This window comes from Canis lupus, chromosome 14 (genome assembly GCF_003254725.2).
Source record: "Canis lupus dingo isolate Sandy chromosome 14, ASM325472v2, whole genome shotgun sequence".
In the NCBI taxonomy this organism is placed as follows: Eukaryota; Metazoa; Chordata; class Mammalia; order Carnivora; family Canidae; genus Canis; species Canis lupus.
Genome location: NC_064256.1, coordinates 7,274,544 through 7,302,308, shown reverse-complemented (window position 1 = coordinate 7,302,308; position 27,765 = coordinate 7,274,544). Strand labels below are relative to the sequence as shown.

The window sequence follows — 27,765 nt, the reverse complement described above, 5'->3', positions numbered from 1 at the left end:
GTAGAGAGGGGTGCATCCCGGCCGGGGCCTCCGCCGCCCAACATGGGCCCCCGGGTCCAAAGTTTGCGAAGTTGGGCGCCGAGGGCCCGCGGCGCGCGGAGCGTCCGAGGGGGCCCGGGCCCGGACCCGCGGGGCGCGCAGGTCGCCTGAGCCACCTCCGCGGCCCCAAGCGTTGCGCGTGCGGCCGGGGGGCTCCGGGGAGCGGGCGGGGACGCCGGGGCTTCTGCTGAGTTGGCGGGTTTGGCCATGGCCGCTGCCCGCCTCGCACGGGGGCCGGAGATCCTGCTCCTGGGGCTGCTGCTGCTGCTGCTGGGGGGCCCGGGCCGGGGGGCGGCCTTGAGCGGGAACGCGACTGGGCCTGGGCCGCGGAGCGCGGGCGGGAGCGCGAGAAGGAGCGCGGCCGCGACGGGCCCTCCGCCGCTGCTGAGCCACTGCGGCCGCGCAGCCCCCTGCGAGCCGCTGCGCTACAACGTGTGCCTGGGCTCGGCGCTGCCCTACGGGGCCACCTCCACGCTGCTGGCCGGGGACTCGGACTCCCAGGAAGAAGCGCACGGCAAGCTGGTGCTCTGGTCGGGTAAGCGCGCGGGAGCCGGAGCCGGAGCCGGGGCCGGGGCCGGGGCCGGGGCCGGGGCCGGGGCCGGGGCCGGGGCTACGGGGGTGGGATGCGGGACTCCTGCAAAGAACAGGCTCGGGCCTGAGCTGTGGCGAGGGCGGGAGCTGCACCCGGGAGAGTTGGAGGAACGCAGTCTGCAGCTCTGGGTGCCTGCCGTACGCGGGATGGGACCCTCGGGGGGGGGGGGGGGCGAGGCAGTGGAGGGAGCCGGTCACAAAAGGCCTGAGCGGGGTGGGTGCGCAGAATGGGAGGAATGAGGGGCCCATGAGGAGGGGGTTCAGAGCCTCGGGGAAGGACGTTTTTTAAGAAATGGGGCTGCTCCACCTAAGTACTGCTCTGGAAGCGGGGTCCTTGGGGATTCAAGGAGGTGTTTAGATCTTGGAAAAGAAGCCAACCGGCAAGTCGAGTTGGAGAGGAAAAAAGTAAAGATCCCGGAGAAGATTTAGGCATTGAGGGAGGGGGGTGGGTAAGAATTGAGTGAAATTTGTGACGGATACGAAACCCCCTGCTGTTGAGTAATTAAAAGTTAGCCAGAAATGTCCAGAAATCTTGTTTTCGGAGACAGGAAGTCCAGTGATCTCGTCTTGCTTTCTCGCAGGAGATTTCACTGTTTCCTCATCTGAAAAATGGGGACTCTAATCCTTGTCTGAGGTTGTGACGGAATGAGACTATTCTAAGGATTATTTGTATATTCTTTGGAAGTTTGGGTCCTCAGGCTGGTCAGAGCTGCAGAAGGACACTTAAGTCTATGATGTTGAGAGTCTGTGGGTACTTTCTCAGTGGTTTGAAATCCCAGAGCCCTCACCTCAGGATAGGATTATGGCCAGGCCTGAAAAACTGCAGACTGAACCCAAACAAATCCTTCCTTAGCAGTGGGGAGTGGATTCTCTCGCTACTTGTCACTCTTCTGGATTGGGGGCCTGAAGGGACTCGGGGAAGAGAACTGACTGGTCTTGTCATCGCTTGCTTCTAGTCTGCGTGATTCCAAAACTGTCCTTGCAAAAGAAAATCAAAAGTCAGGAGCCAGCTTGGCAACTTCTTTTGACAAGCCTTGGGTGCCCTACATCCATCTTGGTTCTGCCCTGGGGGCTAGTGATGATCCTGAAGGAGGAAGTGTATGTAGGCTGCAGGCCTGTCATTGTCAACTTGTCCACTAGAGTTCTTAGAGTCATTGCTGGATGTTGGACAAAGCCATATCATTCCTGGCCTGGTATCACTCTCTGGCAGATGCCAGAGGAGGGACTTGGAAGATGGTACCTGTGGTAGAGCTATATCCTTAGTGGGTATCAGGTTGTAAAGTCAGCAGGTAGGCAGAAATCGTGTGTCATCAACAGTGGCTTTGAAAAATCCATAAATTACCATAACGTGAAGTCTATGTCATTTTGCATAGATACTCTTTTTATGATAGTGTGTTTATATAAATGTGTAACATATAGTAATGTATAGTATATAAGAAGGGACATACCTAGAAGATATCATTTTAGTCTTTAAAGTTACATAAATGCTGGGGCACTTGGGGGGCTCTGCTTCTCCCTTTGCCTATGTCTCTGTGTCTCTCATGAATAAATAAAATCTAGAAAAATAAAGTTCCATAAATGCAAACGAACAAAAGACTGAAAGAATAAAAAAGGAATGCAGGGATCCCTGGGTGGCGCAGCGGTTTGGCGCCTGCCTTTGGCCCAGGGCGCGATCCTGGAGACCCGGGATCGAATCCCACATCAGGCTCCCGGTGCAGGGAGCCTGCTTCTCCCTCTGCCTGTGTCTCTGCCTCTCTCTCTCTCTGTGACTATCATAAATAAATAAAAATTAAAAAAAAAAAAAAGGAATGCAAAAAAAGGTATGAACAGGTCTCTGAGCAAAAGAGCAAAAAGAAGGCTTGCGTTTAGGAGCCAGTTGTATGGAAAATCAAATTTCTCAGCACTAGACGCTCACCCAGTTCTGAGTTGCTCACACTGAGAGCAATTCATACCCCTGCCCCCCGCCACACATCTCTCTCTCCATATTTTTTTAAAAGATTGTATTCATGTATTCATGAGAGACCCAGAGAAAGAGAGAGGCAAAGACATAGGCAGAGAGAGAAGCAGGCTCCATGCAAGGAGCCTGATGTAGGACTTGATCCCGAGACCCCAGGATCATGCCCTGGGCCGAAGGCAGAGATGCTCAACCGCTGAGCCACCCAGATGTCCCTCTCTCCTTATTTATTTTGCAGGGGCCCATGGCTGAATTCTTCTAAGTTAAATGCATGTGTGATGCTGCAGTCCTTTTGTACTTGCCATCAAATCAAGGAGGAAGGGTATGGATCTCTTTCCAGTCCATACTCCTGAGAGCAGCTGCTGAGTAGGCAAAAGTGGTTTTGGCAGGAAAGTTTAGGAGTTAGAACCATCTGCTAGCTGGGCGCTTTCGATCGTTACTAGCTGTGCTTCTGGGGGACAGGGTCCTGCAGGCGTGCCACCCTGGAGCCCAGGTCTTTAGTTCACTTTGAATTTTTTTCTGCTGCCATCATCCCTTAGCTCAGTCACATGTGTTTTCTGGTTGTTCTTTCTGCTGGGTATCCTGGGCAGTGGGACCAGAAGCAGGTGGTGGTGCAAGCTGGGTCAGTGGTGGGTACAATGAATCAGAGTCAAGAGTAAGAATCACAGACAGGCCTTTGGCTGGCAGCCTCTGGCAAGTGATTTGTCCAGTCCTGAGTGAGTGGTCTTGATTTGACCATGTCTAAATGGTCAGTTTCACCTGGCTCTTGGAGGTGTTTTCGTGGGTGAAGGATGAAGATGATCTAAGTGGTCTTCATCTGTAAACTTTTGAAGGTAGACACTTGTTCTTTGTTTGTTTGTTTGTTTTTTTAAAGCCTCGGAGTTCTGAGTACCCAGCCATCTGCTCAGTCGTTAAATTAGGCATTGGGTGCTTGCTACATGTCATCCTGGATCAGGTTCTGGGACATATAAAGACAAGGAATACAGACATGATCCCTGCCATCAAGGGAAGACCACAGACAGCTTTAGCAGTTCCCGTAAGAGGTATTGTGACAGGGTAGGGTGCTGAAGGAACACAAAAGACTTTGGGGAGCAAGGGAGACCCTCCCCAGAGGAACTGACCTTTCACCTATGACCTGAGAAATAAGCAGGAATTAGCTGAGCCAAGGAAAGGTTGAATGGGAAGGAATAGGAAGAGGAGACAGAAAAAAAAAACAAACAAAAAAAAAGGAAGAGGAGACAGCGTCAAAGGTGAGGAGGTGAGAGGACTTGGTACTTTTAAAGAAGAGTGCAAGAATTTTAGCTGAGCTGGATCAAAGCATGTGAGGGATAGAATTATAAGAGATAAGACCTAGAGTGTTAGAGAGTAAAGGAATTCCTACCTCGTATTAAGAAGTTTGGATGTTATCCAGAAGATAATAAGGAGCCACTGAAAGCATTTGAGCAAGGGAGAGATGTAATCATATTTGCATTTTAGAAAGATCTCTTTGAGTATTGTGTGAAGAAGCCATGGGAGGAGGAATGGCCTGGAGCCTGGTTGCTTGCTTAGGGAATGATTGAAGTAGTCTAGGTGAGATATGATGGAGGTGGAGGTCCAGGTGAGAGATGATCAGGTGATAGGCTGGAGGAAGTGGACAGGTGCCAGAAATCCAAGTTAGAACCAGTAAGACTTGCCAATGAGTTGGATGCAAGGCATGAGTGAGCAGGAGGACCTAGGATTCAGGCTTGCAGAGAAGGTGGTATCATTCCCTTTCACTAAGCTGGGAATGCTGGAGGAGGAAAAGGTTTAGGAAGAAAGCATGGGGACACCTGGGTGGCTCAGCAGTTAAGCGTCGGCCTTCAGCTTAGGGTGTGATCCCGGAGTCCCAGGATCGAGTCCCACATCAGGCTCCCTGCATGGAGGCTGCTTCTCCCTCTGCCTGTGTCTCTGCCTCTCTCTCTGTGTGTCTCATTCATAAATAAATAAAATCTGGGCAGCCCCAGTGGCCCAGCAGTTTAGCACCGCCTTCAACCCAAGGTGTGATCCTGGAGACCCGGGATCGAGTCCTATGTTGGACCCCCTGCATGGAGCCTGCTTCTCCCTCTGCCTGTGTCTCTGCCTCTCCCTCTCTCTCTCTGTGTCTGTCATGAATAAATAAATAAAATCTTTTTTTTTAAATAAAAATAAATAAATAAATAAAATCTTAAAAAAAAGGAGGAAGAAAGCATGGATTCAGTTAGGCGTGTGAATTAGAGATGCTCAATGGACATCTATGTGGAGATTACCAGCAGATTTGGAATAGGAGTTGCTGAAGAGAGTGGTCACTCTGTGTTTCCTCATCCTTGACTGCTGAGCCTTTGGAAGTATGCCACTGAGTGAGGAAGTTGCTAGCTCAGGTTGGACTGGTTTCTAGATCTGTATAGAACTCAGGTCCTCCTGTATCTTTTAACCCTCTGGACTTGGGCCTGTTCAGGCACTCAGCATCTTTCCCCCAGGATAGCTTGACATGTGTCTTCTTAGGCATTCCAAGCTGACCAGACAAACATAATATCCAGGCCACAGTCCACCTTGGGCCAAATCTGGTTTGGTAAATGGGCCGAGAAAGCAGAGACCTGCGGCTGGTGAGGGAAATAAGTCCCTGACAACCAGCACGTAGCCTCTTAGACCATTGCTGTGCTCTGTGTGTGCATAGTGATGTGTGGCCTTGTCACCCAGCCGGAGGCTGCCAGTAGAAAAGAGCTGGAGAAGCTGAGAGGAATTTCTCTTTTCCTCTCCGACATCTGGTTGAGCAATGAGAGGAAGGATGCTGGTGATGGTGGTGGGTTGTTTGCAGGGGCAGATCAGAAAGAATTCCCCTAGAGCTGTTCCCAAACCTGGCTGATGATGATGAGAATCAGTTAAGATATATATATATATTCATACTTTCCATATATATATATATATATGGAAAGTATGAAAACAGAGGAAAGCATCTACGGGCCCAAGTTTTCATTTTTGCTTTAGATTTTTGACTTTTTAATTAATTTATTTTTAAAGATTTTATTTTTGGGGCACCTGGGTGGCTCAGTGGTTGAGCATCTGCCTTTGGCTCAGATTGTGATCTTGAGGACCTGGGATCAAGTCCTGCATCGGGCTCCCCGCAGGGAGCCTGCTTCTCTCTCTGCCTGTGTCCCTGCCTCTCTGTGTCTCTCATGAATAAATAAATAAAATCTTAAAAAAAAAAAAAGATTTTATTTTTAAGTAATCTCTACACCCAACATGGGGCTTGAACCCACAACCCCAAGATCAAGAGTTGCACGATCCTCGACTCAGCCAGGCAGGTACCACAAGATTTTTAATTTTAATTGTGCTATGCCGCATGCATACAGAAATTGCATAAAACAAAGGTATTAAATAACAAATAATTGGGCAGCCCCGGTGGTGCAGCAGTTTGGTGCCGCCTGCAGCCCAGGGCATGAGCCTGGAGATCTAGGATCGAGTCCCACGTCGGGCTCCCTGCGTGGAGCCTGCTTCTCCCTCTGCCTGTGTCTCTGCCTCTCTCTCTCTCTCTCTCTCTCTGTCTTTCATGAATAAATAAATAAAATCTTAAAACAAAAACAAAACCAAATAATTATAAAGTGACACCTGAGTCAAGAACTAGATCATGGGATCCCTCCTTTGTCTTTTTCAATCATATTTCCCTCCCTTCTCTTCTAGAAGTACCCACTACCCTAATATTTTTGATTATCATTTCCTTTTTCTTCTATAGCTTTATCATCTAGTTTTGGAATCCCTAATCAGGATATTTAGGTTTTGAATGTTTTTGAGCTTTATACAAATCACGATATGTGTATTCTTTTATGTCTTTTGTGTCTGGCTTCTTTTGTTATTTCTTTTGTAAGATTCATCCATGTTATTGCAGCTCTTTTTTTTTTTTTATTGTCACACAGTATTCCATTGTAGAATATATCACAATTTACTAATCTGTCTTGTTGTTGTTAAACATTTAAGCTGTCCTCAGTTTTTGGCCACTGTGAATACCATTGCTGTGAGTATTCTTCTATGTATATCCTGGTGCACCTGGGTCAAATTTCCCTAGGTACCTACTTAGAGGAATGGGATCACCAAACAGTATGTTATGCATATGTTCAGCTTCTTTTTTTTTTTTTTAAGATTTTATTTATTCATGAGAGACACAGAGAGAGAGAGTGAGGCAGAGACACAGGCAGAGGGAGAAGCAGGCTCCATGCAGGAAGCCAGATGTGGGACTTGATCCTAGGACTCCAGGATCACGCCCTGGGCCAAAGGCAGGCGCTAAACCCCTGAGCCACCCAGGAAACCCCAGCTTTTTTTTTTTTTTTTAAGATTTTATTTATTTATTCATGAGAGATACACAGAGAGAAGCAGAGACCTAGGCAGAGGGAGAAGTAGGCTCCCCACAGGGAGCCTGATGTGGGACTCAATCCCAGGACCCCAGGATCACAACCTGAGCCAAAGGCAGACACTCAACCACTGAGACACTCAGCCGTCTCTGCCTTCAGCTTTACTGGGTAATACGAAACAGTTTTCCAAAGTGGTTATACCACCTTAGATTCCCCACTTATCTTGTAGAAGAGTCACCATCACTCCACATGATTCTTGATTATTGGTGGTGTCAGCCTTTTCCCTTTTTATTTGTGGTTTTAATTTGCATTTCCCTGATAACTAATGGGGTTAAGCACCATTTCAAATGTTTATTGGCTATTTGGATTTCTTTTATGAAGTGTCTGTTCGCATCTTTGGCCCATTTTTCTATAGGGCTGTCATTCTCCTAAGATTTCTAAGAGTTCTTTCTTTATGCTGGACAGGAGTTCTTCATTGGTTGTATGAGTTGAAAATATTTTCTGTGCCTTGCCTTTTAATTTTCTTTGTGTCATCTGTTAACAGAAGTTCTGAGCTTTAAGATAGTCATTGATTAAAAAAAAAAAGATAGTCATTGATAAAGCTTTTTCTGATTAGTACTTATTGTCTTCTTTTAAAAAGTCCTTTCATTGGGTAGCCCGGGTGGCTCAGCGGTTTAGCACTGCCTTCAGCCCAGGGCGTGATCCTGGAGACCTGGGATTGAGTCCCACGTCAGGCTCCCTGCATGGAGCCTGCTTCTCCCTCTGCCTGTGTCTCTGACTCTCTCTCTCTCTCTCTCTATGTCTCTCATGAATAAACAAATAAAACCTTTAAAAAAAAAAAAAACGTCCTTTCATGGAGTACCTGGGTGCCTCAGTCAGTTAAGCATCCTAGTCTTGGTTTTGGCTCAGGTCATGATCTCAGGATCCTGAGATCTCCTTGCAGGGGGCTCCCTGCTCAGCAGAGAGTATGCTTTCCTTCTCTCTCTCTCCCTCTTCCTCTCCCCACCCCCACTCTTGCTCACACTCTGTCTTGCAAATAAATAAATAAATCTTTTTAAAATGTCCTTTCATAACATAAAGTCATGAACTTATTCTCATGTTATCTTCTCAAAACTTTTTTAGATTTTCCTTTCAATTTAGACATACAATTTACTAGTTTCATTTATATTTCATTTAGTTTCAACATAATTTGTTTTTTGTTTTTGTTTTTTTTAGGTTTTATTTATTTATTCTTGAGCGACAGAGGGGGGCGGGCAGAGACATAGAGAGAGAGGCAGAGACATAGGCAGAGGGAGAAGCAGGCTCCCTGCAGGAAGCCTGGGGACTCGGTCCCAGGACCCCAGGATCATGCCCTGAGCCAAAGGCAGATGCTCAACCACTGAGCCTCCCAGGCGCCCTCAACATTATTTGTTAAAAAGAATATCCCTTCTCCAGTCTTCTGCCATAAATCAAATGTTCAAATATCTATTTGTTTCTGGGATCTTTATTCTGTTCCATAGTTCTATTTTGTCTATCCTTTGCCAATATGTGCCATCTTAATTATCATATCTTTATGGCATGGTTCTTCACCTTCTTTGAGCTATGAACCTCTTTGGCAGTCTGATAAAACCTCTGTGCCCTTTCTCAGTATCATATTTTTAAATTTATAAGGTAAAACACATAGGATTAAAAAGGAGCATATAGGATTACAAAGGAAATGATTTCTATTGAAATATAATTATCAAACATATTAAAACAATTTTGTGATCTAACATATATGTGCTTCTTTACTAATAAACTGAGTAAGATGTACTATGTGTTTAATAACCACCATAATATCAAGGTGGAGATGAACAGTAACAATATTTTGAGATATCTATAATAAAAATATCTAATTTCCATTCATGACAAAAACACAATACTGATAACATAGTATGTGGCTTACACCCATAATTGAAGGAAGGGCTAAATTTCTATTTGATGTAATTTTTTTCTCATTCAAGTTCACGGGCTCCTAAATTCTAAGAATCCTTTTTGAGTTCCAAGCCAAGAACCTCTACCATTCTTTTTTTTTTTTTCCAAAGATTTTATTTATTTATTCATGAGGGAGAGAGAGAGGCAGAAACACAGGCAGAGGGAGAAGCTCCAAGCAGGAAGCCTGACGCGGGACTCGATCCTGGGTCTCCAGGGTCAGGCCCTGAGCCGAAGGCAGGTGGTCAACCGCTGAGCCACCCAGGCATCCCCTCTACCATTCTTATAATGCTTATAGTATTTATGGTACAGCAGTATTTAATAGAGTCTGGACTATTCTTGACCCTTTGTGTTTTAATATAAAAATATTTGGGAGCACCGGGGTGGCTCAGTGGTTGAGCATCTGCCTTTGGCTCAGGGCATGATCCCGAGATTCTGGGATTGAGTCCCACACCAGGCTCCCTGTGGGAAGCCTGCTTCTCCTTCTGCATATGTCTCTGCCTTTCTCTGTCTCTCATGAATAAATAAATAAATTAATTTAAAAAATAATTATTGGTAATTTTGATGGGGGTTACATTGAGTATACAGACTAATTTGGACAAAAGACATCTTTACAATACTTAGTCTTCCAATCATTTCATTATATATTTCTATTTAGATCTTTTTTCATTTTTTTTTTAAATTGTGACTCTTAAAAAAAAATAAAAATAAATTGTGACTCTTCATCATTAGAAGGCCAGAAGTTTCCCTTTTTTTTTTCTAAGATTTTTATTTTTTTATTCATGAGAGACACAGAGAGAGGCAGAGACACAGGCAGAAGGAGAACCAGGCTCCATGCAGGGAGCCCGATGTGGGACTTGATCCTGGGTCTCCAGGATCATGCCCTGGGCCGAAGGCAGGCCCTCAACCGCTGAGCCATCCAGGCTGTCCCCCTTTCTTCCTGTCTACAGTTCTGTCCCCTTCTCTTCTCTAGAGAGCTTCCCCCAACTCTATGGTTGACATATTTATATTTTTAAGCTTAATTACTTCTAAAAAATAGGTAATATGTACGAGGCAGGCCCTCAACCGCTGAGCCACCCAGGGATTCCCCTAGGTACTTGGTTTTTAAAATACTATTCTAAATAGTTCCCTTAATATTTCATTTTGTTTGTTGCTGGCATATAGAAATACAATTGATTTTGAACCCAGTAAACTAGCTAAATTTATCCTATACACATAGCCATCTCATTTGTAAATAATGAGTTTTGTGTCTCTCTTTTCAAGCCGCGTGCCTTTTAATCTTTATTGGCTTAATGCACTACTTAAGATGTCCAGCTCATTGTTTAATACAAGTGATAAAAGTAGCAGCATTCCTTATCTCTGACTTCATATCTGTATTCTAAAGTTTTCCCATCTGTGATGCCTGGGTGGCTCAGCCATTGAGTGTCTGCCTTCAGCCCAGGGCGTGATCCTGGGGTCGGGATCAAGTCCCGCATCGGGCTCCCTGCATAGAGCCTGCTTCTCCCTCTGCCTCTCTCTCTGTCTCTCATGAATAAATAAATAAATAAAATCTTTACAAAACTAACTAAATAAATAAAATGTTCCCATCTTTCACCATTACTATGATGTTTGGCATAGGTTTCTTTTATCAGATTAAGAAAGTGTTCTTTTGGGGCACCTGGGTGGCTCAGTCATTGAACATCTGCCTTCAGCCCAGGGTGTGATCCCGGGGTCCTGGGATCCAGTCCCACACCGGGCTCACTGTAGGGAGCCTGCTTCTCCCTCTGTCTATATCTCTGCCTCTCTCTTTGTGTCTCTCATGAATAAATAAAATCTTTAAAAAAAAGTGTTCTTTTATTCCTAATTTGCCTATTCTTTATCATGTTGGACTCTATAGACTACTTCTGCATCTACTGATATGATCATATGATCTTTTTTCTTCTTTAATCTGTTAGCGTGGTAAATTGCATTGATTGAATTTCCTAATGTTAAGCCAATCTCAGAACAATGGTTTTCAACCATCTGATCATCAGAACCACACAAAAAGTCATTTTTAAAGCTTAAATTGTGGCAAATATTTAAGAAGTCTATGAATATAAAAAAATGCCAAGATTAATAGAACATCTGTGTCTTTATTTTTTCTGTTTCATGTTTTTAATAAAATGAAAGAAATAAAACAATGGATAAAATTGATGTCCCTTTCTTCCTTTTTTAAAAATTTTATTTTATTTTTATTTTTTAAAATTTTATTTGTTTGTGAGAGACAGAGGCAGAGACACAGGCAGAGGAAGAAGCGGGCTCCATACAGGGAGCCCGATGTGGGACTCGACTCAATCCTGGGTCTCCAGGATCAGGCCCTGGGCCAAAGGCAGGCGCTAAACCGCTGAGCCATCCAGGCTGTCCCCCTTTCTTCCTGTCTACAGTTCTGTCCCCTTCTCTTCTCTAGAGAGCTTCCCCCAACTCTATGGTTGACATATTTATATTTTTAAGCTTAATTACTTCTAAAAAATAGGTAGTATGTACGAGCTGTACAAAATTCAAAAGTAACAAAAGTTAAACCCCTCCACTTCTGCTTCCAGCCACCCATTTCCCCTTCCTAGAGGCAACCACTAGTACTGGTTTTTGTGTGTCCTTTTAGAGATAGCCAACATATGTATAAATGTAGATGCATCCTTAGTCTTTTTCCTCCTACAACAAGTAGTAGTCTGCTCTTCGGGCTGTTCTCACTCAACTATCCATTTAACAAGATGCACTGGAGGTAGTTCAATTTCAATGCAAGTGGTTCAACCTTGCGTAGTGTTGTATTATATTGATATATGGTATCTTACTTATGTGGCTGGTCTCCTATTGATGGCTATGCATTCTGCAGTTTCTCCTCTTTTGCTGTTACAGTTCTGCAATGAATAATTTTATGTATTATCTTTGTAAACATGTGAAGTGGGATCGCTAGTATAAAATTTTGATAATGCCAGTTTCCACAAGTGTTTACTAATGTCGGTTCTTACTAAAATTATATATAAGTGCCAGTTTCACCCACATTCTTGTCAACACAGCGTTTTCAATTATTTTGATCTTTATCACTTTGAAAGTTAAAAAATTTATCTCATTATAGTTTTATTTCACATTTAGTTTATTAAGAGTGATGTTAACGGGTACCTGGGGTGGCTGAGTTGGTTGAGCTTTGGACTCATGGTCTGACTCTTGGTTTCAACTCAGGTCGTGATATCAGGGTTGTGGGATGCCCGCCCACACACACATACACACACACTCTCTCTCTCTCCCCCTCTGCCCCTCCTCCAACTTGCACTCTCTCTCTCTAAAATGAATAAATAAAATCTTTAAAAAAAAGAATGAGATTGAATGTCTCTTTATGTGTTTAAAGGTCATTTGTATTTGAACTTTGTCTTTTGCCCATTTTTCTATTGGATTATGAATTTCTTATTGATGTGGAAGAGATTCATGTACATAAGGAAATTAGCTCCTTACCTGTGATATGTATCAGAAATATATTTTCTCGGGCAGCTGGGGTGGCTCAGCGGTTTAGCGCTGGTTTCAGCCTAGGGCATGACCCTGTGTCTGCCTGTGTCTCTGCCTCTCTTTCTCTCTCTCTTATGAGTCTCTCATGAGTAAATAAAATCTTTAAAATATATATATATTTTTTTCTTAAGTGTATTGCTTTTCTTATGATCTTGTATTTTACTCTACTTATCTATTTTCCTGAAGTCTTTTAAAATCTTTTATTTTGTAGCTTCTGAGTTTTGTGTCATACTTCAAAAAGCCATCTCTACTTCAAGATTTTAAAAACCATTTCCCATCTTTTCTTCTGGTACCTTAATTTTTAAAACTCATGTAGTTATTTTGATTCCTCTGGAATTTATTTTTATGTAAGAAATGGAGTAAGAATCCATTTTTTTCCCTAGATAGTTCCTCAGTTGTCTTTTAAGATTTCTTTAATAATCTGTCTTTTCCTTGGGGAGTTTATTTTTAAGGTACAAAACAATATTTAAAATGAGAAAAAAGCACCTGGGTGGCTTAGTTGGTTAAGTCTCTGCCTTTGGCTCAGATCATGATCCTGGGGTCCTGGGATAGAGTGCTGCAGGGAGTCTGCTTCTCCTTCTCCCTCTGCCTGCTTCTGCTCTCTCTCTCTGTCAAATAAATAAATAAATAATATAAAAAATAAATTGAGAAAAGAAAAAACAAAATTCCACATCTTTAGAAGTTGATTATTGCAAATATCACAAAATCCAGAAAACTAATATTTTTATTAATCAACTGCTTGCTGCTCCTTTGGAATAAATTTTACTCTAGTAAGCTTCCTCCATTTTAAATATATTGTTCAGTAAACATCCAGTAACATTCACTTTATTCTTTGTTGTACAATTCTATGAGTTTATTTTTTAAAATATTATTTATTTATTTATTCATAGAGACAGAGAGAGAGAGAGTCAGAGACACAGGCAGAGGGAGAAGCAGGCTCTATGCAGAGAGCCTGACGTGGGACTCGATCCTGGGTCTCCAGGATCACGCCTGGGCTGCAGGTGGCGCTAAACCGCTGCGCCACTGGGGCTGCCCCAATTCTATGAATTTAGACAAACACATAGTTATGTAACCAGCCGCTACACTCAAGATAGTGACAATCCCTTCAGACCCAAATATTCTCTCATGCTGTTCCCTTGTGTGCAAATTATCCTCCTACCTGCCCCCTGGCAACCACTGCTGTGTTCTCCACCTGGACCCACTTGGTCAGAACTCTTAAGAGGGGTTTTCTCCATCTAGAATGATAGAGGTCCCCAGATGATTTTGATTTGGTCAGGTCTGGGGACAGTTGCCCGAGAACATTGCTTCTTGACAGGAACTTGCTCTGTGCCCCGGAATAGGCTTTGTGGTATGGGAGCTGTGAGTGGTCAGAGATTTCAGATGAGTAATAACACCTAATATTTCCCGAGTGCCTGTTGTCTGACAGATACCATGCTAACCACATTCAATGCATTATCTAACTCTTCACAACATTTCCACGGAGTAAATCTATTATCCGAATTTCACAGATGAAGAAACTGAGGCTAGCCATAAGGTAATCTGCCCGAGATCAAACAGCCAGGAAATGGTAGAGCCTAGGTTTGAACCCGGGGAGGTTAATTGTAATGCCCATGACCCATATCATTCTACTGTATTGCCTCTTTCCCAAAAAAAGAACAAGTATCTGCCCCTACCACTGTAGCTTGGTAATGTGGCAGTCACCCAGTTTGGTCTCACATCCTCAGAACCTTCTCCTTTTTTTTTTTTTTTTAAGATTTTATTTATTTATTCATGAGAGACATACACACCACACACACACAGAGGCAGAGACACAGGCAGAGGGAGATGCAGGCTCCCCACAGGGAGCCTAATGTGGGACTCGATCCCAGGACCCCGGGATCATGCCCTGAGCCAAAGGCAGACGCTCAACCACTGAGCCACCCAGGCCATCCCTCAGAAGCTTCTCCTAAGACAACTTCTTGGGTGAACAAGTGTTCCGAAGCAGGGATGACTCGGGAGTGACAATGGGGGCCCAGCCACTGGGGCAGCAGGGTAGAGGCCCTGGGTTGGGGCAGGGGTGCTGGGAGATCTCCATCTCTTTCTGTCTTGCTGACAACATGTTTCCTCCTTCTGCACTGGACAGAACCTCCTCTGTTTCTCTCCATCTGATTTCCTGTTTCCTCCTCTGGCTTTGGAGTACCTGGCTCCCCTGACTACTTCTTCTAAAGCTCCTCCCTGTACTCTGTTTCACTTCAGCTTGGTAAGAGGGTCAAGGATCCTGGGTCTGGGCAAAGGGCAACATCTGGTTCTGGTGCATGGGCTTTGTGATGGGGGCGGGGTGGTGTCCCACAACCTCCCTTTACCCTAGAAGAGACCTCTGAAAGGTTTTAAGAATGCCCCGACAAGGTAAAAGGCAAGTCGACCTGGGGTTCTCAGCAGGGCATTTGGAAATGGGGGCTGTTTTTTTTAAAAAACTGGAATCACAAATACATACAGAAAAGTGTATGGATCACAGGCTTGCTTTTCACAAGGTGAACACATACATGTAACTGCAGCCAGATCAAGAATTAGAGCATTACCAGCATCCCAGAAGCTCCCCTTCAGACCCTCTTCCAGTCACCAACTCTGGAGTAGGGCAAAGGGGAGCATTTAGGGGTTCTCTTGGCACTTAGTGGAAAGAGTCTAGGGATGCTAAAAGCCCTACACTCTAGCGGACAGTCCTAGAGAAGACTCATCCTGCCCAAATGCCCTGTTGAGAAACCCTGCGCCTGACAGCCCTGGCATTGTGGCAGAGACTTGCCTTAGGCCTGGGAATGACTGTGACTGAGTCAGCATGAGGAGGGGTTTCACTGCAATGTGCCCACACTGTTGCCTCCCCCCAGGCCTCCGGAATGCCCCCCGCTGCTGGGCAGTGATCCAGCCCCTGCTCTGTGCTGTGTACATGCCCAAGTGCGAGAATGACCGGGTGGAGCTGCCTAGCCGCACCCTCTGCCAGGCTACCCGAGGCCCCTGCGCCATCGTGGAGAGGGAGCGCGGCTGGCCTGACTTCCTGCGCTGCACCCCTGACCACTTCCCCGAGGGCTGCCCGGTGAGTGCTTTGAGGGGCAAGCCCTGGGCATAGGGCAGGGTCCAACAGGAGGCAGGAGCAGGGCAGCCCCACAGGCTTCTCTCCTAGGAGACCTAAATCTGCAGCCATGGGGTCAATGAGCCACAAAACCAAACTGACACTCACTGACTGGGCCAGTCTATTGGGGATTATCTGTTTATTTATAAAAGGCAGCTGTTCAACAAATATTTTTTGAGCATCTACTCTACCAGGTGTTGGGGAGTTTCGGGAGTCATGGACGACAGGAACTCATTGGCCAAGCAGTTTATGGTGTATTTAGAGAATCAAGGCACACACACATAAAACAACTAGAGATACCAAGACAGGTGTGATCTCATTCTGGTGGTAAAGGAGAGCTCACAAGTAGTAATAATAATAATAACAGCAATAATATTAGTAATCATGCTAGTTATTACTATTTACTACCTGCCAAATGCTATAGGAACAGTTTACATCTATTTATTCATGTAACCTTTAAACCACACAGTGAAGTAGGAGCTGCTATCCTAGTGTTGGGGAAAGTGAGATAACAGAGAGGTCGAATAATTCACCCCAGGCTATTGATATAATTTGTCATTGAGTGGTAGGGCTGGGATTCAAACGCTGGAAGGTTGTCTCCAGCCTGGGCTCTTGGCACTCTGCCATGCTACCCCTCTGCCTCGTATTAAACCAAGGGTGCCCCTGGGCCTCCTGCTCCCTTTTGCACTGCCCTCTTCCCTTCCCTTGTGCCAGAATGAGGTGCAGAACATCAAGTTTAACAGTTCGGGCCAGTGCGAGGCTCCCTTGGTCCGGACCGACAACCCCAAGAGTTGGTATGAGGACGTGGAGGGATGTGGGATCCAGTGCCAGAACCCGCTGTTCACGGAAGCCGAGCACCAGGACATGCACAGCTACATCGCGGCCTTCGGGGCAGTCACAGGCCTCTGCACACTCTTCACCCTGGTCAGCCGATGGCAGGCCTGCGGGCGGAAGGGTCAGGGGAAAGGGGGCCTAGAACGTGCAGCCTAGAAAGTGGGAAGGAAGTAGATTGTCACTTGGCCCAGCTATTGGGGCAGAGGGAGGTGAGGAGGGGAAGACCTGGTGGGGTCCCTGGGACAGGGTCTGGATAAGAGGGGTTTAGGGTTCAGACTAGGGTATCTATGGCAGCAGAATCACCCAAACCTCATAGAATGGACCCCACTTCTCTTTTCTAGGCCACATTTGTGGCCGACTGGCGGAATTCAAATCGCTACCCTGCTGTCATTCTCTTCTACGTCAACGCGTGTTTTTTTGTGGGGAGCATTGGCTGGTTGGCCCAGTTTATGGACGGCGCTCGCCGGGAGATTGTCTGCCGTGCAGATGGCACCATGAGACTTGGGGAGCCCACGTAGGTGTCTTGGGGACCCCGAAATGAGGGGAGGGGTAGAAAGTTGAAATGTGTGTTTCCCACAAAAGGGACAGGTGGGGATTGAAACCGACATTTGAGCGTAGGATTCAGCTCTGCCTGTCGTGCCCAAAGTTTGCAGCATTAGGGCCGTGAATGTTTGCATTTACTCCAAGGGGCATCCTTCACACACTCTTCAAATCTGACCTGAGTCTTGTACCTAAGCCCTGACTCCTAGGGAACCTCCAGACCTTAGAAGCCAAGGGTCTGGGGACAAGGTGGAGAGAGCTGATAAAGGGAGTACAGAATGACCTCCCCAGGTGACCCTTCACATGTCTGCACAGCTCCAATGAGACCCTGTCCTGCGTCATCATCTTTGTCATCGTGTACTACGCCCTGATGGCTGGTGTCGTCTGGTTTGTGGTCCTCACCTATGCCTGGCACACCTCCTTCAAAGCCCTGGGCACCACCTACCAGCCTCTCTCTGGCAAGACCTCCTACTTCCACCTGCTAACGTGGTCACTCCCCTTTGTCCTTACTGTGGCAATTCTTGCTGTGGCCCAGGTATGGTGACTGGTGGGGGCCTGGGGACTGGAGCGGGCTTGGGTAAGGGGGCCAGTGACCAACTCTGTCCCTCCCTCCCACCTTCTTCCCACCGCAGGTGGATGGGGACTCCGTGAGCGGCATCTGTTTTGTTGGCTACAAGAACTACCGATACCGTGCTGGCTTCGTGCTGGCCCCCATTGGCCTGGTGCTCATTGTGGGAGGTTACTTCCTCATCCGAGGTGAGTGAGCACCAGGCCAGCACCAGTTGGGCCACAAAATGCGCCATGCGCCTGCTCTGTGTAAGTGGGAGCTAGAAGCTGCCAGCTTCTGCTGCCTTTGCAGCAGGACCTCAGTCAGCTCCCACAGGGTCTTGCTGGTAAGTGGAAGGTGCCTACTTTCAGCAGAAACAGTGTCATGGCACCTGGTGTGGGGCAGCACCTCTGTGCCGGCCAGAGAAATGCAGGCCCTTTCTCCAGAGCCTTGAGCCACAGCTCACAGCCTGTTGAGCAGAGCCCGAGCCCCGGCTCAGCCCTTGGCCAGCTGCACTCATACGGTGAATAAACTGGCCTGTCCACAGCAGCCAGCTCGGGCCTTCAGTTGTGTGTGTGTGCACCCTGAATTTATATATGCCCCCCATCTCTTGGAACTTGGCTCCTCATCTGCTTTCCACCCACAAGTTTCCACAACACGCACAGATTCGTTGTTCCCTGATTTCCCGTCTGGAGCCACCACCTCCACAGTAAGCCTCCGTGTCTTCTTAGCTCATTTTTGTTGCATTCTCTTTGTAAACTTCAGTTTCCTCCCCCTGTGCCGTCAGCCTTCTGTTCAGCCCACCTCTTTTTGGCAGAGTCTCCGGGCCTCTGATTTATGTTTTGTATCTTTGCTGTCCTGTACGGTAGCCTCTAGCCACATGTGTTGAAACGACTCCAGACTGAGATGTGTCATCAGTATAAAATTGTATTGCAATACAGAGCCCAAAGAAAGTAAACTACCTCATTAATAGTTTGTTATATGGAGTACATGTTGAAATGATAATATCTATTGGATAGCACTGTTCTTGCATCTCTTTATGCCTTTTCCATCAGCACAGCTTTGACCTGGCTGCCTCATTTAGGGGTAGCTGGGGCCAGGACCAAGGCGCCTTCTGTCTGGGCTCTGCCCCAGTCTTTCCAGTACACAGCACATCTGCCACCAACTATGCTCCATTTCTCAAGTGTCTCCAGTTCCTCAAGCTTTAAAGCATAGGAGTAATCAGACTGGGGACTCCCTGTCATACCCATCCCTCCCGGGAGGGTGGCCTCACCCTACTAATGTCTGAGGTCTCTCTTCTGTTCAGGAGTCATGACTCTGTTTTCCATCAAGAGCAACCATCCTGGGTTGCTGAGTGAGAAGGCTGCCAGCAAGATCAATGAGACCATGCTGCGCCTGGGTGAGTGGATCGCAAGGCCTTTGGCCTGAGGTACTGGCCAGCCCACCACTGTACCCTCCTGGGGCCATGGGACCTGCAAGATAGGGTCTTAGAAGAGTAGTGTCAGTGGCACAAGTTAGCAGCCATGGGGTCAGGACAAGGCTTTGTGTGTGTGTGTGTGTGTGTGTGTGTGTGTGTGTGTGTGTGGTGATGGTGGTACCAGCTCAAAAGGGCACCTTCTTGGAGAAAAATTCAAATTCATGCCAAGACTACTTTCCCATGCCCACTGTGCCACAGTTGTCTCAAGTGCCCTTCGGGCCTTATTTTGGAGAATACAGCAAACTGAGCCTAGCATGGATTTACTCCAGACTCAGCTATGTTTCAGGCCTAACTGGGGCAAATACCTTGTCCCTACTGCTGCTTCCACACCTGGGATTGGTAATGCTCTGTCCCACCCTGGCCCTCCACAGGCATTTTTGGCTTCCTGGCCTTTGGCTTTGTGCTCATCACCTTCAGCTGCCATTTCTACGACTTCTTCAACCAGGCTGAGTGGGAGCGTAGCTTCCGGGACTATGTGCTGTGAGTACAGGGCCTGGGGCTTGGGGGCAGCAGCCATAGGAGCTGGAGCCAGGACTGCAGAGATAGCCCTTTTACCGTTCAGCAAGGCTCTGCCAGGTGTCCTCCTCCGATGGCAGGTGAAACTGCCCATCGTGCTCTGGGTGCCTGAGATGTCCTTTGCTCTGTAATTTGCAAACACGGCAAGCAGCTCTCCTACCCTAGCTCCACTCTGCCCTCCTCTCTGCATGAGCCACTGTCGGGCTGGTGTGTTTGTAACTGGTAAGCTCTCTCGTGTTTGGGCTTCTCTGACGACTCTGTGTTGGCCATAGAAGTCACTCTAATTCTCAACGTACTCTTTACAGAGCTTATTATAGAGCCCTGCACAGAAGCAGTTACCTCTCTATGATAGATTAACAACCTGTTAATACTTGCTAGCTTTGTCTGTGCTTTTTTGTGTCACCACGAGGATGAATCTGAGAGTAAGGCAGCTCACCCGCTGAAAGAAGAGCCACACTTGCTGATGGCAGGAATAGCAGTTACAGTGCTCATTAAAATGGACACCAGTCCATGTCCTGACTGCCTCAGGCTCTTCCTTAATGGCTTCAGCTTCCAGTCTAGGAAGCTTTAAACCACACTAATGCCTGGTCCTCCCACAGAGATTTGATTTCATTGTCTGGGGTGTGACCTAGACATTAGTAGTTATTAAAAGTAACTCTAATGTCCCAAATGACTCTACTGAGCGCCCGGGGTTGTGAATCATTGCTGTGGGGGCTTAGCGCTTTCTAAAGTCTTTGGGTTGATTATTTGGGTCCCCACCCAAGAGACCCAGAAAGCCTCACCTGTCTGCTACCCGCCCCCCGCCATAGGTGCCAGGCCAATGTGACCATCGGGCTGCCCACCAAGAAGCCCATCCCTGACTGTGAAATCAAGAATCGCCCTAGCCTCCTGGTGGAGAAGATCAACCTGTTTGCCATGTTTGGAACCGGCATTGCCATGAGCACCTGGGTCTGGACTAAGGCCACGCTGCTCATCTGGAGGCGCACCTGGTGCAGGTGGGATCAGCAGCCAGCTGGATCTGACCTTATGCCCTTCATTTCTCAAGCTTGATGTCCCAACCAATAGGTGTTGTGGGCTCCACGGTCTCCCAGCACTCTTGGGTAGGCTAGTTTTCTAAGAGTCTGCGCTGAGATGCCTAAAGCTGCCTCCTCTGTGGCTCACCACTGCCCCCTGGTGACACCTCCTGCCCTTGGGAGGACCAATCAAGTGCTGAGCCAGCTGCTGCCAGCGTCTCTTAGAAGAGTAGACTGATTTGAGTGATTTGAGTACTGAGCATACAGGAGCCCCAAATTCTAGGCCCACTTCTTTGCAGAGGTCTCTACTCCTCAAAGTCGTGGAGGGAATGGCGTCGTCACTGGTCTTTCACAAGATTGGATGGAAGTGGCTGCTCCTTCACTCCCCTCCCCCACCTCTTCTGCTCTCAGGTTGACTGGGCAGAGTGATGATGAGCCCAAACGCATCAAGAAGAGCAAAATGATCGCCAAGGCCTTCTCCAAGCGGCGTGAGCTGCTGCAGAACCCAGGCCAGGAACTGTCCTTTAGCATGCACACTGTCTCCCACGATGGGCCTGTGGGTGAGCTTCAGGCCCCTTTCCTCCACGGGAGCCACTCAGCACCCACAGTACCTGGGCCCCATCTCACTAGGCTGGTGTGGACACGTGGACTGTCTGGAAGGCTGGGAGGAATAACCCCCACCCTCGCCCCCGGCCTCTCCTCACACACTCAACTCTCTCCAGACCCCTTCCATCCCTGGCTCCTCTGCATTGTTTCTGTCCCTGGGTCTGCTTGCTGATACTTTGGTCTCAAAAGGACTCATCTCCCTCTCCCTCCTTCTGTCCTCTCCAGTTCCAGGAACTGGCTTTCAGACCTCTAGCAAGGCCCTACTCTTCAGACCAGGACTGGGTAGCTCACTATGATTACCCTGGGTGGGCCTTCTGGGCTCAGGGGACGGTGAGGGAGCTGCTGGGGAAGGTAGATGTGCTAAGTGAGGGAGGAGCCGTCATCCAAGAATTGGGCAGTCATGATTCCTTAGCCTTTCTTTTCATCCCCACAGCGGGTTTGGCCTTTGACCTCAACGAGCCCTCTGCTGATGTGTCTTCTGCCTGGGCCCAACATGTCACCAAGATGGTGGCTCGGAGAGGAGCCATACTGCCTCAGGATGTGTCTGTCACCCCTGTGGCAACTCCAGGTACAAGGGGGTCAGGCTTCTGTAGAAAGGTGGGGGGCATGGAGGCTGGGGGTTCTTGGGACAGGAGGAGGAAGGAAAGGCCTTGGGGGGTCTAGAGTGTGGGGCTGAAGCACTAGAGACCTACAGTTGTGTCCCAGAGCTCAAAAGTAGGGGTGCGAGGAGAGAACGGGTGGCGTGGACAGAGCCAGCATCCCAAACTCAAGTTCTCTCTCCTGCCATCAGTGCCCCCAGAGGAAAAAGCCAACCTGTGGCTGGTTGAGGCAGAGATCTCCCCAGAACTGGAGAAGCGTCTGGGCCGGAAGAAGAAGCGGAGGAAGAGGAAGAAGGAGGTGTGCCCACTGGCACCACCCCCTGAACTTCACCACCCTGCCCCTGCCCCTGCAGCCAGCGCTGTTCCTCGACTGCCTCAGCTGCCGCGGCAGAAGTGCTTGGTTGCCGCAGGTGCCTGGGGAGCTGGGGAATCCTGCCGACAGAGAGCTTGGACCCTGGTCTCCAACCCTTTCTGCCCAGAGCCCAGTCCCCTGCAGGATCCATTTCTGCCCAGCGCCCCAGTTCCCACGGCCTGGACTCAGGGCTGCCGGCAGGGGCTGGGGCCCATTCACTCCCGCACCAACCTGATGGAGGCAGAGCTCATGGATGCAGATTCAGACTTCTGAGCCTGGACAACGGGACCTGGGATAGGAAAGAGGAGCAAATACCATTCTGAGGTTCTTCATCCTCCCTGAGAGTGCTTCCCCTGTCTTCCGGAGAACCTGAGTGTGCAGTGCCCTCCCAGGAGAGCTCTCTCTGTCTGGCTCATGGCAGCGGGACTGTGGGAAAGGACCTGACATCTCCACGGGTAGGCCTCATCCAGGGAAGGGCCCTGGAGCTCGGGGTCCTTGTTTCTGCCCCGCCAGCTGGAGTCTGGCTGGCAGTATCCACCTGCAGCAGAGTCACGGGCTATGCAGAGCTTGAGCGGGGGCAGTGATGGTGGAGGCAAGGGTGACAGTACCCAGAGTGAGCTGTGGTAGCCAATGAGGCAGCCAGGCCCAGGCCTGGCAGATAGCACTGGCTGCCCTTTCCTGGCACTTTCAGACCAAATGTGTTTATTGTGTCATTAGCCCTTTGTCTAGATGGGTACAGGGCTCCCTTCTCTCTCTTCCCAGTGGTTGTGGAGCTGGAAGTGCCAGTTCCCATAGGGGCTCTAACCTCTCTCCACAGGTGTCCAGTTGGCCCGACCCCAGGCCAGTAACCCCTCCTGTGTGCTCCTGTGCCCTCTTTCCCCTTTCCCACTCCAGGCCAACCTCTTCCTGTTTCCTGTTTGTTGAGTAGAACCCAAAACAGAGGCATGTTCCATCCCACCCCTACCCCTCCCCTTGGTGCTGGGCTCCATCTCCAGGTGAGAGATTGGTTCAGCTATGGAGCCTGGCCTGGTGTAGAAGCAGCAAGTGATAGGGAGCGTTTGGGCCCCTGAGAGACACGTGTTCTCTCTTCCTCTCATCCTTCCTGTGGGGGAATGGATCCTCTGACTTGAGGGGCTGCCCTGGGAGGCTGCTGGAGCTTCAGCCAGGCAGGAAAGCTTCCTTCAACTTCTGCAACTGGTGGGTGAGGAGATCCCCACCTCTCATAACCCCTAACTATCTCCCCCAGGCCCCAATTTCAAGAACCAGGCAGCAGGAAGCCTTAGGAGCTAGCTGGGTTCCAGATTGGGGAGAAGAAATACAAACAGTAAATAAAAGGTTTTTGTATAAACTCTCGGTGTGCTTCTTTTCCACAGGCCCTTGGGAGGGGCACCTGCCTGGCTCAGGCAGTAGAGCATGCGACCCTTCATTGGGGGGCCAAGAGTTTAAGTCCCATGTTGGGCATAGAGATTACTTAAAAAAATAAAGTAATATCCATAGGCCCTGGCCTTGACCTGTTTGCTTGGTCCTTATCTCATTCGTCTCCCACTTCCTCCTCAGGCTATTCTGAAAGGCCAACAGCTTGGTGCTATTGAGGTCAGGACTGACAGATCTTAGGCTGACGTCAGCTTAGTGCACTGGCTGTCCTTCCCAGCCAGTAGGCTCCATATGGACAAAAATTCTTCTGTGGCCACAGCTGCCTCTCTGTGCACTGACTATAAGCTGACTGAGCAAGAACATGCAGCTTGCCCCTGGAGTGACCATCGGAAGTGTCACTACACCCTGCTAGGATAGATGAGCATGGCTCCTGTGGCAATCCTTGAGCCCCACCTCCGGTGCTCTTCCTCCTAAAAGGGATGTCGGTAGGACCAATGCTTTCTGATCCACAGCTTCCTCCCCTGGGTGATGGAAGGAATTCAGACTCCTCGGAGGGAAGCCTGTTAGCTCCACTTCCTCCAGTATCAGTAGGAGATTAGGAAGTGGGTTCCAAGGACTCAGGATCACGTGGAAAGGCTCTGTGGAGGAAAGAGGGTGATGCCCCCAGACTGGGAAGGTATTGTGGAGTACTGGCCAGGCTTGTTTATGTGACAGAGGCATAAGCATTTTGCCTAGAGTCAGATTCCAGGGGAAGGGGAGAGGGTGCTTACATACTGATCTGGTCATATGGTACTTTAGACACAAATGATTATAGCTAACTCATCGAATGCTCGTTAGGCTCTTCTCTAAGCACTTCACATGCATTGATTCACTGAATCTCACCACGGATCTGTGAAGCACAGAGAGGTTTGATCGTTCAGCCAAGGCCACACAGTAAGTGGTAATGCTGGGATTCCGTCAGGGCATCTGGCTCCAGAGCATGCTCTTGGCCACCATATTTGACTGCTTCTTGCTTAATGCAGAGGCATCAGAAGTTTTTTGAAGAAATACGTTCAGCAAAGCAAAATGACTTATGCACAACCTCACAGCTCATAAGTGACAGAGCCTGGACCCAGGGTCATCCTAACTACCAAGTCTCAGCTCTGACTCTGGATTTTTCTTCTCATCCAGATTTCCCATGCTGTGTTCTCTCTGGCCTCCCTGTACCCCTTAGTGCTTGCTTCCCTCATTCATTCTTGCCCTTAGTGCTTCGCTCAGTAGGAATGTAGCTACTTCTTAACCTTTATCAACAAGAGTATTCTTTTTTTTTTTCTTATTAATACAGTATTTATTTGTCTTTCCTCTGTCAAACCCTGAGCCAACCACTTTCCCCAGGCTGCCTGGGGAGGTATAGGAAAAGGAACATACAGGGCATACAGGGCAGACAAGACATGGGAGAAAGACCTATGGGAGGTGGAGACGACTCCTTCACATGGCGAAGAGGATGAGAAAGGCCACCATCAGGCAAAAAAGCCCCATGGCCTCCGAGAGGGCAAAGCCCAGAATGGCGTAGGAGAAGAGCTGTTGCTTCAGAGAGGGATTCCTGGCATAACCAATGATGAGGCTCCCAAACACAGTCCCAATTCCAGCCCCAGAGCCAGCCACCCCTACAGTGGCAGCCCCAGCCCCAATGAACTTGGCTGCCGTGTCAATGTCCCTTGAAATGGCGCTGGTTTGGAAGCTGCGGCTAGGAATAAGGGAGGTCAGGGGATGTGGGGCTGTCAAGCTGCTGAGGCTCTGATCTGTCAGTGTCTCTGGTGGTTTTAGCACCACTGCAGACAGTGATCGGCTCAACAGCTGAGAGGTGCTCCGGACCAAGAAGGGGGTGGAGACGAACTTTGCACAGGCCTACATTTTCAGGGGATGAGGGGCTGTAGCAGGAGAGCTGCTCCCAGAGCGGAGACGACCGAGAGCTCAACAAGAGTATTCAAAACAGTAAAATGTATCAGTGTTGTCTAATGATCTTTTCGGAAATAAGGGAAAATGTCAACGATTTTCTTTCTTTTCATCTGTGTGGACATTCCCTCCATCCCTGCTTTATTTAATGGGAATATTCAGGTAAAGAATGAGAAATGGGATGTAGAGGGAGTTGACTGTGGGCTTTAAAAGCTCAGAAATGTTACCTTTCTGCCTCTGGTGGTGGAGGCTGACAGAGAGTCTGTAACCACGAGAGGGCACTGTGAGCCCACGTTTAGGGGATGCTTCTGTTAGGTGGCAGGGAGAGGTCTAGGACCATGACGTTCCTACAACCAAGAAATCTTGCAGTGTTTTTATAGGAGCACCAGCTCTCAGGACTGAGTCACTGTGGTCACTTTTCTACCAAAGCTTCTGAACTAGATCCCTGGAAGAGATACTCCTGGGTCCTAAAGGAGCCTGGGGACTCCCTATGGCTGAGCGGTTACCCTGAGAACAGAGGGCTCCAGGCATTCAATGCTGGGGCAGTTCCTCCCTCAATCTGCCACTCTTAACTTAGTTGTCCCTCTTCGTAGGTTGGGAGGCCTGCCTCTGTTGGTCCAAGCTTCTTTTAAGTAGTCAAGCTACTGTCCCAACCTTTCCTCTGCCTGATGGAGTTTTCTTTTCTTTCTTTCTTTCTCTCTTCTTTCTTTCTTTCTTTCTTTCTTTCTTTCTTTCTTTCTTTCTTTCTTTCTTTCTTTTTTCTTTCTTTCTTTCTTTCTTTCTTTCTTTCTTTCTTTCTTCTTTCTTTCTTTTTCTCTTTCTTTTTTAAAAGATTTTATTTATTTATTCATGAGAGACACAGAGAGAGAGAGAGAGAGAGAGAGAGAGAGGCAGAGACACAAGCAGAGGGAGCAGGCCCCGTGCAGGGAGCCCAACTGGGGACTCCATCCCAGGATCCCAGGGTCACGCCCTAGGCTGAAGGCAGGCACTAAACCACTGAGCCACCCAGGGATCCCCTCGTTTTTTGTTTTTTTAACCTAAGAAATTGGAAAGATGCAGAAACACACAAGGAACAACCTAATAAACACCCATATTCCCACTACACAGAATTAACTCTTTTTTTTAAATCATTTTACCATATTTACTTCCAGCTTTTATATATATATATATATATATATATATGTGTGTGTTTTTATTAAAGATTTTATTTATTTATTCATGAAAGACAGAGGAGAGAAAGAGGCAGAGACACAGGCAGAGGAAGAAGCAGGCTCCATACAGGGAGCCTGATGTGGGACTCTATCCGGGAATCCAGGATCATGCCCTGGGCCAAAGGCAGGCGCTAAACCACTAAGCCACCCACGGATTCCCTCCAGCTTATATTTTTAAAGAAAGAAAATGTAACAGATTTAGCTGAAGTCCCCTTTGACCAACATCCCTGGTCCATTTCTCTTCCTAATTTCCCTTTCTTTGACAGAAAAACAACTCTTTGAGTTTTGTGGGTTGCCTTCTAGTCCATTATTATGCTTTCATATATGCATATAGTGCTGGGTTTCTATACACTGTTTATGTATTGCTTTTGCCTGCTTTTAAACTTTTTCTTTTTGGGATGCCTGGGTGGCTCAGTCAGTGAAATGTCTGTCTTTGGCCTATCCCAGATGCTGGGATGGAGCCCCACATCAAACCCCACATCAGGCCCGACATTAGGCCTCATATCGGGCTCCCTGCTCAGCAGAGAGCCTGCTTCTCCCTCTCCCTCTGCTGTTCCCCCTGCCTGTGCTCCGTCTCTCCGTCAAATAAATAAATAAAATCTTAAAAAAAAAACAAAAGAAAAAACCTTTTCTTTTCATCTACACATGATACAGTGTACATGATACAGTGTGAGAAGTCAAATTATTCTACGGGTCTTGTTGATTAACATAGCTGTCTTGGGACTGATTCCTACCAGATACTCCATCATTTCCTGCTCTTGGGAGTCAACCAATTTATTTTAGACTATTCTTATATTTCCTCCCATATGTCTAAAAAACATGATAATACTACTTCTTGAATGTTCATTTGAAGCATTATCATTTGACTTTCCAATACAGAAGATCAGGAGTTAGCTGTTTTACTTTTTTAATTTTTATTTATTTATTCATGAGAGACACACAGAGAGAGGCAGAGATACAGGCAGAGGAGAAGCAGGTGCCTCACGAGGAGCCTGATGTGGGACCTTGTGAGCCTTGATCACAGGACCCTGGGATCACAACCTGAGCCAAAGGTAGATGCTCAACCACTGAGCTACCCAGGCATCTCAATTTAGATGTTATCAATCTTTGCCTATAATCGGAAAAAAAGAGGTGGAGGAGAAGGAACCAACAGAAACAGTTTCAAAAGCTGTTAAGCAAAGGATGAGTTGTAGTTTAGCAGATTTGAAAAGGCAAAGTCTTAGCCAACAGTAGGAAAAACTCATATTGCAGCCCCCCAGAAGGCTCTG

At 47.7% G+C, this 27,765-nt stretch overlaps 1 protein-coding gene and 1 pseudogene across 2 annotated transcripts; one reads left to right on the top strand and one right to left on the bottom strand.

The window, feature by feature from the left end:
- Positions 1–227: 227 nt before the first annotated feature.
- SMO (smoothened, frizzled class receptor) lies at positions 228–23,325 on the top strand. Of its 2 annotated transcripts, XM_025471610.3 has the most exons (13): positions 446–574; positions 14,513–14,629; positions 15,252–15,457; positions 16,208–16,417; positions 16,669–16,841; positions 17,183–17,402; positions 17,500–17,623; positions 18,721–18,813; positions 19,263–19,371; positions 20,217–20,402; positions 20,832–20,980; positions 21,460–21,594; positions 21,817–23,325. In XM_025471610.3, the coding sequence occupies exons 3-13, from the start codon at positions 15,311–15,313 to the stop codon at positions 22,248–22,250; spliced, it is 1,980 nt and encodes a 659-aa protein (XP_025327395.1). In that variant the 5' UTR covers positions 446–574; positions 14,513–14,629; positions 15,252–15,310; the 3' UTR covers positions 22,251–23,325. The 2 variants fall into 2 exon arrangements, with proteins under 2 accessions (XP_025327394.1, XP_025327395.1); XM_025471609.3 differs by lacking the exon at positions 14,513–14,629 and having other exon boundaries at positions 228–574.
- A 1,323-nt stretch (positions 23,326–24,648) lies between these two features.
- Positions 24,649–25,259, bottom strand: LOC112675072 (ATP synthase F(0) complex subunit C2, mitochondrial-like; annotated as a pseudogene).
- Positions 25,260–27,765: the final 2,506 nt, after the last annotated feature.